The sequence below is a fragment of the Patella vulgata genome, chromosome 7, assembly GCF_932274485.2.
Source record: "Patella vulgata chromosome 7, xgPatVulg1.2, whole genome shotgun sequence".
In the NCBI taxonomy this organism is placed as follows: domain Eukaryota; kingdom Metazoa; phylum Mollusca; class Gastropoda; family Patellidae; genus Patella; species Patella vulgata.
In genome coordinates, this window is record NC_065885.2 from 46,007,596 (window position 1) to 46,021,562 (window position 13,967).

Sequence of the window (13,967 nt, forward strand, 5' to 3'; positions counted from 1 at the left end):
ATTCCGAGGTGAAGAAACACAAGCGAGGCTTAAAGGGAAACGTGAAATTTAGATCGGTTGTAAAAAAAGGTTAGATGCGCATTTCTGCATATTTAATTCAGAGCCCTGCCAAAACTATTTAAAAACATTGACTGTTATTTTTAAATTTACTTAAAAGAATATAAAACCAAAAAAAATTCAAAATACAGTGATGAAATGTAATACTTTTGTCTCCATTAGAACCTCTATCTAACTCCAAAATAATAGCCAATCATAATTAGCGACTTACCGGTACATTCAACATGGCGGTGGATACGATGTAGTATTAATTATAATCTATCAAAGAGGGGTTTGTTTGTTTCATATAATGTGATAGTAAATAAATAATACGCATACAAACTGACATTTTTGGCATAATTTGTAATTGAAAGGCATATTGGAAGCCCAGTATCGTTAATTGTGTCAACGTTTAGTGAACTACCTACGGCACTAAACCGTAGCCCTCCCATCATCGAGATGTCAACACATTGTAATCACCGTAAAGTAAATGTAAATGTAATTTGAGCTTGTTCCACCGTTTTAAAGCAAAACAATAAATTCGTGGAGCTGTTAAAATGTAATTGGACAAACACATGTATGATGGATGCTTTTTACACGCCCACATGGAAATGTGGTCGTATATTGCCGTCGTCCCCGTCCGTCCGTCCATCATCCACAATTTCTTGTGAACACACTACAGACTACATTTATCAACCGATTGTTTTGAAATTGATATATGTTGTTTGCATTAGTGAGATGAAGAAGCCTATTTAATTTCAATAACTTCCGTTAATTTCTTCTGGAGTTATGGCCCTTGTTTCACTTTGTTGCACCTTGTGAACGCTGTAACGACAAAAGTTATCAACCGATCTGTATGAAATTTATATGCATCATTTAAATTATTAAAACAAAGAAGCCTATTGAATTTCATCAATTTCCGTTAATTACATCTAGAGTTGTGGCCCTTGTTTCACTTTGTTGAATATTGTGAACGCTCTAATGACAACAGTTATCATCCGATCTGTTTGAAATTGATATGCATCATTTAAATTAGTGAAATGAAGAAGCCTATTGAATTTCAGCAATTTCCGTTAATTTCTTCTGGAGTTATGGCCCTTGTTTCACATTGTTGCACCTTGTGAACGCACTAATGACAAAAGTTATCAACCGATCTGTATGAAATTTATATGCATCATTTAAATTAGTAAAACAAAGAAGCCTGTTGAATTTCAGCAATTTCCGTTAATTACATCTAGAGTTGTGGCCCTTGTTTCACTTTGTTGAATATTGTGAACGCTCTAATGACAAAAGTTATCAACCGATCTGTATGAAATTGATATGCATCATTTAAATTAGTAAAACAAAGAAGCCTGTTGAATTTCAGCAATTTCCGTTAATTACATCTAGAGTTATGGCCCTTGTTTCACTTTGTTGAATATTGTGAACGCTCTAATGACAACAGTTATCATCCGATCTGTTTGAAATTGATATGCATAATTTAAATTAGTGAAATGAAGTAGCCTATTGAATTTCAGCAATTTCCGTTAATTACGCCATGAGTTATGGCCCTTGTTTCACTTTGTTGTACCTTGTAAATGCTCTAACGACAAAAGTTATTATCCGATCTGTATGAAATTTATATGTATCATTTAAATTAGTAAAACGAATAAGCCTATTGAGTTTCAGTTATCACCTAAATTAGTGAAATGAAGACGAACAAGCCTATTGAATGTCAGCAATTTCCATCAATTATGTCTAGAGTTATGGCCCTTGATTTACTTTGTTGAACTTTGTGAACTTTCGAACAACAAAAGTTATCATCCGATCTGTATGAAATTCATATGCATTATTTGAATTATTAAAACGAAAAAAGCCTGTCGATTGCTTCCAGAGTTACGGCCCTTGTTTTAGATTTTAAAACCTTGTGAACCTTCAAACAACGGAAATTATAATGTCATCTGTATGAAATTGTCTTATAATTCCCCTAATTACCTACAAAAGAATAAATATGTGACAACCCTTGTCGACTGCTCGGACGATTTAGCTGCTGTGGGCGTATGTTTTGTTGCCTGGCAACCTATCTTTTATTTATGAAGAGTTACTAGTATAGGGTATTACTACATGTATTAAAACAGTGTTTGTTTATACTTTTAAATTTATAGCTTACACTTTAAATTTAATGTAAACTAGTTACAATAAGCATTATCTCAGATAGAAATTTGGTGATGTTAAATAGCTCCCGCAAAAGATATGGCGAACACATCTTATCACTCCAGCGTGATTTTCAGATCTCAAGGCCTGCTTAACCATTCTACCGATCATTCTACGTTTGATTAACAGACCGGGATAATCAAGACTACTTTTTTTACGAAACATAACAGAAAGCTGGGACAAGAAATTGAACTTGGAAACACACACGTTAGGCAACTCAACAATTGTTTTAAGAACCTTGTAAAAGTAAAATGAAACTACTGCTAGTATCATGTTCCTGCCCAACGCAAGTATTTCAGAGATATTATTTATACTAAACCAAAAGATGCAGCTCCTAATGGTACACTTAATGATAAAGCAATTTAAAAAATAAAACGAACGTAATTTCTAAAGCTGCTGTAATATAAAGCAATTTAAAAAATAAAACGAACGTAATTTCTAAAGCTGCTGTAATATAACCAATAAGCTAAATATTACTGCTATTCAGAATCGTCAACAATAGATTTTTTACGGCTGTAATAGTTGATAGATGTGTAGAGAATTGCACGTGCGATGGCTATTTATAGTATCATAGACTATACCGCTGAGTGCGTAGTGTATGCGAGAAATCACTTCAAGATAAGCCACAGAAGCGTGTACATTCACCGTTTCGAGACCAACTTTCTGTACGGTGTACGGGTCACCCTACATATGAATATATTGTTGTGTACTAATCATATCTGTTAGTTACATAAAACATGTCTTGATAGTAAAACCCATGTTTGTTGTTCTCTCGCCCAATATCACAACTTTTAAAATAGACATTGGTTCCCTCATTACATGGCTAAGAGAGATAATTAACTGCTCATGTTTGACATACTCAAGAATTATAAACTCAAAGCTGTGTACCATGCAGTAAACATATTGATGTTGTCAAATTATTATGACCACCAACAGAAAACTTTGTACTATCCTAACTGGTAGTCGTCACACATGACTTTTGAACAAATTGTATGGAACATAATATGTGCCAAACTAGTTAATAATTGAACGACTGTTTCAAAATTAAAACTGGAATTCACATCCTATTCAATTAAATCGAACACCATCATATTGTGCCTCAGTTTTATATTAATGTACCAAATCTTATCAAATAGTTCACGATCATTGTGAAAAGCATAACAAAGTATAATTTCTGTTAGCAGTAACTGTCCTCTGCCAATTATGGCCCTACTTATTTTACAAACTTTGTGTAACTAAAACCAGCCACAATTATGTACAGAGATGTTTTGATTTTCAACGCTGATTCAGTGCTATTTGTGATATTCAATATTCACTCATTAAACCACAGAATTCCACTAGAAAACATGGTATTACTGTGTTCTGTATCACACTTTCATGATGGGCATACTGTACCTATGATTCCTTTGTTTGAAGGTCAGATATGATATTAAGAAGAATTTCAGTTATATTTTTGAACAGGTATGCCTCTTGGAACCGAACTGTGATCGGTCCTCCAACTAACCCTTTACACCCTTAAGTCTTAGTAAAATATATCTCTGAAATTTGGGCTAGTACAATCTATGATTATTGTATATATTTAAAACTATAGGGCACTATACAGCCTACCATCAGTAAATCGATAGAATTATTGCTGCGAGAAGAAGCTGTAATACAACCCAATAGAGTTTCTGTATTCAATCATCCATCTAACAAGGTAAAAAAAATTTTTTTATTTCACAGCATTTTCATATGAATGTATATTGTTGTTGTCACCTCTCTCTGTCAGTTATTGGTTATTCACATTTCCATCCCCTGAGCAATTCCACAGTAATGCAGACATACCGTATTCTTCGGTGGATTAGGCGCATGCATAGATAAGTCGCAGATGTGTTCCAGGAAAAAATAAAAGTGCATGGTTTAGGCGCACCTTTCTACAGCACCTTGTGAAACATGTGTCATAACATACATGTCCCAAATCCACCCGCAAGCTCTAGTATTAGTAACTGGGTCAAACTCTAATAACATTTACCGTTGAAATCATTACCGATATTTTGCCTTATCAAGCTTAATATATATTTTTTTAATGGCATATCAAACTCTATATATTTTTTGTCCCCTGCCTTTCGAAGAAAGCAGGGGACTATTAAAATGGGTTCGTCTGTCTCTCTGTCCGTCCGTCCGTCTGTCTGTCCGTCACACTTTTTTGGGACACAATAACTCTCTTTCTAATTGACCTAGGTGTTTATTAGATCAATGACTTGATGGAGTTCGAAGATGAGCATTTTCTGCTTACGGTACGGAGAGATAAGCAGTTTGATTGGTTGATGCTTTGGGACACAATAACTTTAGTTCTATTTAAGTGAGAGTGAGGACACTTGGTGTATAGTTTCATTACATCAATACCTTGACTAAGTTCGATAATGAGCATTTTCTGCTCAGGGTAAGCAGAGCGATAAGCAATTTGATTGGCTGAGACTTTGGAACACAATAACTCTTCTTCTTATTGAGCCAGAATGTTCAAACTTGGTGTAGGTGTTTATTAAGTCAATGCCTTGATGGAGTTCGACGATGAGCATTTTCTGCTTAGGGTAAGCAGAGATAAGCAATTTGATTGGTTGATGCTTTGGGACACGATAACTTTAGTTCTATTTAAGTGAGAGTGAGGACACTTGGTGTATAGCTTTATTACATGAATACCTTGACTAAGTTCGATAATGAGCATTTTCTGTTCAGGGTAAGCAGAATGATAAGCAATTTGATTGGTCGATACTTTGGAAAACAATAACTCTCATTCTAATTGAGTTAGAATGTTAACACTTGGCATAGATGAATGCCTTGATGGAGTTCGAAGATGTGAATTTTCTGCTTAAGGTAAGCAGAGATAAGCAGTTTGATTGGTTGATGCTTTGGGACACGATAACTTTAGTTCTATTTAAGTGAGAGTGAGGACACTTGGTGTATAGCTTTATTACATGAATACCTTGACTAAGTTCGATAATGAACATTGTTTGCTGAGGGTAATCAGAGTGATAAGCAATTTGATTGGTTGAGACTTTGGAACACAATAACTCTTCTTCTAATTGAGGTAGAATATTCAAACTTGGCGTAGGGGTCTATTAGGTGAATGTTTAAACTTGATGTAGATGTTCATTAGGTGAATGTCTTGACTGAGTTCAATGATTAACATTTCGAGCTGACGCTAAGCAGAGCTAATCGATTTCATTTGTTGATGGTTTGGGATCTTGATTCTATCTGATAGAGAGTGATGGTTTAATTGCTTGATACTTTTGAAAAAAATAAATGTGCGATTAATTAATATGTGTCATCTTTTTATTTTGGTATTTCGGCGGGGGACATCAGCCTCACTATTGGCTTGTTTTTATACGCCCACATTTTCATGTGGACATATATTGTCGTCGCCCCGCAACGTCCGTCCGTCCACAATTGTTTGTGAACAGTCTACAGGTCACAATTTTTATCCGATTTCAATGAAACTTGAAATATAGGTTTATCACCCTAAGATCTCGGTTCCTTTCGATATTGGCATGTATCGGACTGTAACTTCATGGATTATGGCCCCTGATTGTACGAAAAATCACATATTTAGCTTGTGAACACTGTAGAGGTCACAAATTTTATCCAATTTGGTTTAAACTTGAAATGTATGCTTATAACCCAAAGATCTCGGTTCCTTTCGATATTCGTGCATATCGGAATGTATCTTTCTGAATTATGGCCCCTGATTGTACGAAAAATCATGTGTTTAGCTTGTGGACCCTATAGAGGTCATAATTTTTATCCGATTTAAAAAATCGTATTATTATATCACCGTTACACCCTAAGGACAGCTGAGTTCGAATTTCGTGAAAATTGGGTCAAAACTGACAGATAAAATGGCCGCCCTTCGTTCTCAAATAGCGTAAAAATATGTTAATCAAGGTTGTGGACCCTATAGAGGTCACAATTTTAATTTTATTTTGATGAAATTTGAAATGTAAGTTTATAACCCAAAGATCTCGGTTCCTTTCGATATTTGCGCATATCGAATTGTAATTTCCTGAATTATGGCCCTTGATTGAAGGAAAAATCACTTTCGTTTTAGCTTGTTTCCTATCCATCTCTCGAAAATGTGGGCGTATCCTGCTTGGCAGCCGCTAGTTTCAATTGCATAAGCCTTTACATTAATTGTATTGAAAGCATAACACATGACACAAGGGTTGTTAGCTTGATAAAGACGGGAGAACCCTCTTCGTAACGTCTCAGAAATAAATCCTTTGAGTAACTTGTATTCCATATAATTGTGTCATGTGTTATTCTCATTCAGTTACTAAATGCCACTTAAACAATATATTGAAAGGACTTTATGAAAGAATTTGCTCCAATTTAACTTTAAACATTAATTCTGGCACTCAGAGTTAAAGTTACTCCGCCCACAATAAATATGAATGTCTATTACATCCTGTTAAATTCATGAGTAATTGGCTGTTCGATTTTTATGAAAATGAAATGAAATGAAATGAGGTTTAACGTCCTACTGTTTTGCTCCTAAACCGATTTTTACGAAATTCGAATTCAACCATCCTTAGGGTATAACAGTGATATACTGAGCGCCATGGAAAATGCATGACTTAGTTTTTCGTATAACAATATGATCCTGTAAACATATCTTATTGATTTTGCTTCTTATTGTGAACAATATTCAAATGGGAACACATCAATAACAACACATTTGTACACTTATGGATGTTTAATCTGTAATCAATGGTACAAAGTCAGAGGGGTCAAAACCAAAAGTACGACACAGATGTCAGTAGCGCGTGTGTCCTCCACGGTCTCTTACGCACGCTGTGCAGTGACGTCGCATGGAATTTACCAATGTTTGAAAGAAGGCCTGGGGCAAATTGTTCCATTCTTGGACAAGAGCAGCTTCTAAAGCAGCAATGGTGTGCATCTGTGGTCTCCGATACAGAATGCGTCCAATCTCATCCCAGACATGTTCTATCGGTGCCATATCCGGAGACATGGCTGGCCAGTCCAAGACATTGATGTTGTTAGCAGCCAGGTAGTCCATACTACTAAAACGGGCAGTATGCGGACGTGCATTATCCTGTTGGAAGTGCTGAAGTTGTGGGTGCGCTCGAAACATCGGAACAACAATTGGTTGCAAGACATCATCACGGTAGGCTACAGCATTAACGCGACCCCTGCAAATGTGTAGGGCGGTCCGGTGATGTGAAATGTGAAGCCTCCCCACACCAGTACACTTCCCCCACCCCATCGATTCGTTTTGAAGAGGGGGATCACGGTGGCTAAGTGGGTAAGGCGCTGGCTCGCTAGCCTGGAGGTCGGGTGTTCGATCCCTGCATTGGCCGAGAAAGTTCATCCAGATTTTCCGGCGTGGTTTCCCCTTGTCAGTGATGCAGGACGGAGGGCCTGACAAGGACAGCTGTCTAGTCATTCGGATGAGACGAAAAACTGAGGTACCGTGTATACATTGGCGTGCACGTAAAAGATCCCTTGACAGTTGGAATTCGATATAAGAGTAGGCCGTAGTGCCGCTGTCCGGGCAAAATTTCCCTCATAGCACACTGTATGGCGTATGCCCGTCTTCATTAGCCCAGTTCGGAGCAAAACAGTAGGACGTTAAACCCCATTTCATTTCATTTCATTTTTTCGTTTTGAAGACGCAGCAGTCTGCAAGACGTTCCCCAAGACTTCTCCACACACGCTGACGGCCATGAGCGTGATAAAGATGAAAGCGACTCTCATCACTGAAGAGCACACTTTGCCAGAGCACACTTTGCCAGTCTACTCTTCTTCATGTCTGGTGTCCTTGAGCCCATATCAAACGCCGCTGACGGTGATGATCCCTGAGGATAGTTCCAACATAAGGTCGTCGTGCACGGAGTCCTACTTCACTTAGACGACGTCTTACGGTGTTGGCACTTACTGGTCCTTGTCTTCCGACGACTGCTGCACCTGTTTGAGTCGCTGGGCGTTGTGGACCAGGACGTTGACGGTCACGTGTTGATCCAGTAACTCGAACACTTTCCACCAAGCTTACAATAGTGGACTGATGACAATTGAAGTGTCTGGCAATAGCACATGTAGACATGCCAGCCCTGGACATTCCCATGGCTTCATTCCGTTGATTTTCAGTAAGTCTCGGCATCTCTAGCTCGATTCCTTCACACGTCCAACAACAAATTACGACAGATTGATGTTTCACAGTTCATGTACTGCACATAAGTTGAAAACATGCTTTTAAAGGGCTCACACACAATGCTGCACGTGAATATTGGGTTTTTCATGTGCATCTCGTGCAATTTTTTTTTGTGCACACGGGCTGATATTTTTTGCGTTTGGGAGCATTGTGTGAAACAATAGTTCATAGTATTGCATAATATTATACATACAAAACCACCTAGTAATAAAATATTTGGGAAAAAAAAGTGATGCGTTTTCCATGGCGCTCAGTATATATTCAAACGTCTTTTTAAATCGGATAAGAATTATGACCGCTATAGGGTCCACAAGCTGAAAACGCAATTTTTCGTACAATCGGGGGCCATAATTCAGGAAGTTACGATTCGATATGCACTAATATCGAAAGGAACCGAGAACAGGCAGAAATCAAACAGTGGCTCCTAAACATTACCTCCAACAGACGAAGCTGTAAAGAGGAACCTGAAACGAGCCTACCTTGAATTAAAAGTATGTTTTTCAGCCCTGGAAACTGATCCACCAGACTTAAGTCCACTAGACTACGGCTGGAGTGGGGACTCTTCCAGTCCCCCAAAAATCACTAGTTCCCAGAATGGTACCAGATGGTACAAAGATGGTACCGGATGTTCTGATAAAAGTTATAAAATGCGGGTGTTAATCTGAGCCGCTATGTCAAAGCGGCCGATGTGGCTGTAAAAAGTCAGATTTATCATATTGTGATTTTTATTCTTGTTCCAATTCAGACAAATGCTTCAATTCCGTCATTTGAGGCTGGAACAGAGGATAGTGACAGTGGCGGCGCCAGCCGTCAGTGATTAGAGGGGCAAATCTGGGGCAAAGTCCAAGGTTAAGGGGGCAAAGGCACGAGCTTCAACTAGGGGTAGGGGGCCTCCCCCAGAAAATTTTGAAAAACAGGTTGCCGGAAATGTAGCCTGGCAGTATTTCAGGCACTGATCGATGAGGTAAAATGTCAAACAAACGGACTTGCGAATCACGATGAAGCCCACTCACGAGCGTCAAAGTAGGGAGTCCTACTACCGGAAATGCTGTCTGACAGTATTCTGTCAGGCACTGATCGTCGAGATAAATAGATCTGCCCAGACACGGTTCGTCGCCTGATCACTATTTAATCCGACTGGAGAACAAAATGTAAAAAGAACGGACTTACGAACCTCAACAAATTCCCCTTATGAGCGCCAAAGTAGCGAGTCCATTGGAGACCTCGCAAGAAAATTTTGAAAAATAGACTGTCGGAAATGCTCTACAACATGCAAGTTTTTGACTGAGTGGGGATGTGGGATTTATTCACCGTAGAAGGTACTGATTACCGAAACGTATCAGAAATACTTTTTTTTATTTTCTAAAATTATTGGGGGGGCAAACAGAGGGCAGACCAGATTAATGGGGGGGGGGCAAATGCCCCCCCTGGCGCCGCCACTGGATAGTGATGATGAAGATGACACAATATGATACACTAATATTAATATTGCTCTGGTCATATGTTTTACATATTGTATTTTTTATTGTTACTTACAGTTTTAGCTAAAATTGAAATTTCTGGAATGATCTATCATAAATCCAGCTGTGTGAACTTTGTTTTTTTTTTTTTTTCTGCCTTCATGATGAGTCTTATGTTGAAAAGATGTCCGAATTCGCGTTAAGCGACCCCCAAAACATATAAAACGATATATTACACGACCTAGTATGGCGAAAAATGAAATTCTTGTACTTCCGCTGCCATTTTGAATATCTTTGTCGGAATAGGTCGGATGTTAAAAATATGCCCGAATGCGTGTTCAGCGACCCCGAAAACCTATCAAACAATATATTACACGACCTAGGAAGGTGAAAAATGACTTTGTTTTTTTTCTTGCAATTTTTTGCCGCCATCTTGAATAATTAATTTTCCCCAAGGGTCACACGACCACACCCACCTTGGAAAAATCAAGGGGACCCTACCCCACAATAATCAACCGAGAAACATATATCAAACAAAAGTGGGTTCTCGGCACTGACGTCCGGACTGATCTGGTATATTAAGGTTGTGGACACTCTGGGAGTCACAATTTTGTGCCGATTTTGATGAAACTTGAAATGCATGTTTATAACCCAAAGGTCTTGGTTGCTTTCGATATTCGCGCATATCGGATCGTAACTTCCTGAATTATGGCCCTTGATTGTACGAACAGTCACGTTTTTAGGATGTGATCCCTCTAGATGTCACAATTTTTATCCGATTTAAAAAAACCTTTGAATATATCACTGTTACACCACTGTTACTGTACAAATTAACCAAAACTGCCGGACAAAATGGCTGCCCCTCGTACGCAACTATTGTAAATATATGGTATATCAAGGTTTTGGACCCTGATTTTGATGAAACTTGAAATACATGTTTATAACCCAAAGATCTTGGTTCCTTTCAATATTCATGCATGTCGGATCGTAACTTCCTGAATTATGGCCCTTGATTGTATGAAAAATCACTTCTTTTTTTGAGCATGTTCTCTGTCCATCTCTTGCAAAATGTGGGTGTATCTTGCATGGCAACTGCTTGTTTGATATCTATATCATCGTATTAAATCATTCTATATGTTGGATGGAATTAAATATATTAATTTTGAAGGAATATTGAATAATACTCATTTGAAGAAGATATTTGTTTTGGAGGCTAAAAATACAGTTTTTGTCAAATGTTGTCACTTTCGGTGAAAATAAATGTTGAAAATAATTGACTTTTATGGACCAAAAACTGTTAAAAGTGAGATAAGATTAAATATCATACTTTTAAATGCATAACAAATAGGACTCATTTGAATAAAATATCTGAATAAAATTGCTCATTTCACAGCAACTGCTCATATTACAAACTAATTTCGACATAGATTGTCTTCATATAGATTCATGCTACAAGTATATGAACATTACACAGAAATATTCTGAAATATGAAAAGCCCGAATGGGTTGTAAATTGCTTAAATTTACACCCTTTTTATACGCCCACATTTTCATGTGGACGTATATTGTCGTCGCCCCTGTCTGTCTGGACGTCCCTCCGTCCACAATTTGTTTGTGGACTCTCTACAGGTCACAATTCTTGTCCGATTTTGACGAAACTTGAAATATAGGTTTATCCCCAAAAGATCTCGGCTGCTTTTGATATTGGCATGTATCGGATTGAAACTTCATGGATTATGGCCCCTGTTTGTACGAAATATCATGTTTTTAGCTTATGGACCCTATAGAGGTCACAATTTTTATCCGATTTTGATGAAACTTGAAATGTAAGTTTATAACCTAAAGATCTCAGTTCCTTTCGATATTTGCACGTATCGGACCGTAACTTCCTGAATTATGGCCCCTGATCTGATACTGTAGACTGGAAAACTATAGCAGGTAGGGTGAGGTTGACTGAAATGGACTTTTAAAAGATATGAAAATTGGCACAAGCAAAAAAGAATCGCCACAAGGAAATTGTATCGTCAAAATTATTATTTTATCACAATTGTCTGAGATGGCAATCTACAGGACAATAACTCATAAGTTTTATAAACATGTATCAATGTATTACATATTTTCTTTACAGGTAACAATAGAGGTACAAAAAGGTTCAGGTTATTTCTATTTAGATGAGAGAGAAACAGATGCTATGACAGTTAAATATGATGTGAAACAGAAGGCTATATTAGTAAGTCATTTTCCAACTAAAAACAAAAGACTATTATTACTATTAATAAGAAATTTTTGAATTAAAACTAATTTTCTTTCTTAAAGGTCATAATCAGTCTGAAATATTTCCATCACATTTTTATATCCCATATTTCACTGTGGATGTATATTGTCATCCCCTGTATGCCTCAAACTGCCCAACTTTCTTGTGAACTCTCTACACACTACCGTTCTTGTCAGATTTATTTTTATATGCCGTCTGTCCACAATTTCTTGTGAACACACTACAGACTACATTTATCATGTGATTGTTTTGAAATTAATATATGTTGTGAGATGAAGAATCCTATTTAATTTCTATAATTTCTGTAAGGTAATTCTGGAGTTATGTCCCTTGTTTCACTTTGTTGAACCTTGTGAACACTCTAAAGATAAAAGTTATTGTCCGATCTGTATGAAATTTATGTGTCACTTAAATCAATGAAACGAAGAAGCCTGTTGATTTTGAGCAATTTCCATTAATTTATTCTAGAGTTATGGCCCTTATTTCACTTTGTTGAACCTTGTGAACGCTCGAACGACAAAAGTTATGATCCAATCTGTATGAAATTTTTAGGGTTCCCCACCATAAATAAATATCTCCAAATATCTTGACAATTACACCACAATATTTATATATATACGAAGCCGTAATTCAGTTTCGCACATTTATAGTCACTTACACTAAATAAACGGTCATGTTGTACTTTTATAAGCTATGACCATTTAACCATCCATAAATAATAGACTGAAAAATGGTTACGAGTGTCGGACATAACATCCGGGCACTTTTGAGTTAAAAATAGGTTACATGCTCTTGTTTTGAAATTAGTCTCGTTTAATCAGTCTACCAACCATTCTCCGTCTGATTGACAGGCCGGGATAATCAAGACTACTTGATAACATAACAGAAAGCTGGAACAAGAAACTGAATTTAGAAACAAGCATGTTAGGCAACTCAACAATTGTTTTAAGAACCTTAAAATGAAATGAAACTACTGCTAGTATCATGTTCTTACCTAATCCATGTGTTTCAGAGATATTATTTGTACTAAACCAAAAGATGCCGCTCCTAATGGTATAGCTAATGATAAAGTAATTTAAAAAATAAAATGAAGTTATTTCTAAAGCTACTGTACACTGAGAACTCCAAAGAGGTGAATCTGTGGACAGCCATTATAGAAATCTCTTTTTGGCTTGTTATTTGTACGTGTATCGAAAGAAAATTAATTTCCCGACTGTTACTCGGTATTACTGTGTAAAAATTGTAAATAAGGTGCATTAATTAACAAGGCTGAAAAAATGTCTGAAAGGTGAGTTAATTAACGCTACGGGTGAAAAATGAATGTCAATGGTGTGTATTGTTTAATTGGCGTATTTTCTTGCTAGTTGCGATAACTGCACCAAAAGGGGTATAATCAAGGACCAACAGCCTTTATCAGACACGTACGTGTTAAATCAAAATTTGGGAAGTAAAACTGTTTTACCTTGCGATTTATCATTCGACCGTGTGTTTTATGCAGGTCTTTGTATAATTAAAGACAGGTCTTTAGATAGGCCTGTGTGCTTGCTATGATCTGCATTTCTCTTATGTGTCTTTTGTATTGCGTACCATATATATCAAGTTGCATTTAATGAAATAAAAATATGGACCTTATTTTATTGTATACGGAAAGGCGAATTTAATGTCGTCATTAATAAATACCCAGCAGTCAGTGCCCAATTTGAATATCCACAGGAATATATAGAGTAAATCCAGCAAAAACTATTTTTTCTACAACCGAAATATATTTCTGCTTTATTACTAAAAAGACGCGCACTCA

The 13,967-nt window shown here is 37.0% G+C and overlaps 1 protein-coding gene across 1 annotated transcript in view; it reads left to right on the forward strand.

Annotated features, from left to right (window-relative positions):
* The window catches only part of LOC126828350 (nuclear pore membrane glycoprotein 210), a 398,410-nt gene that overhangs the window by 221,187 nt on the left and 163,256 nt on the right, over window positions 1–13,967 (forward strand). The window contains exons 23-24 of the mRNA XM_050558065.2: window positions 3,821–3,925; window positions 12,023–12,124. Of these exons, the coding sequence (XP_050414022.1) occupies window positions 3,821–3,925; window positions 12,023–12,124 (207 nt within the window). The remainder of the gene's footprint in view (window positions 1–3,820; window positions 3,926–12,022; window positions 12,125–13,967) is intronic.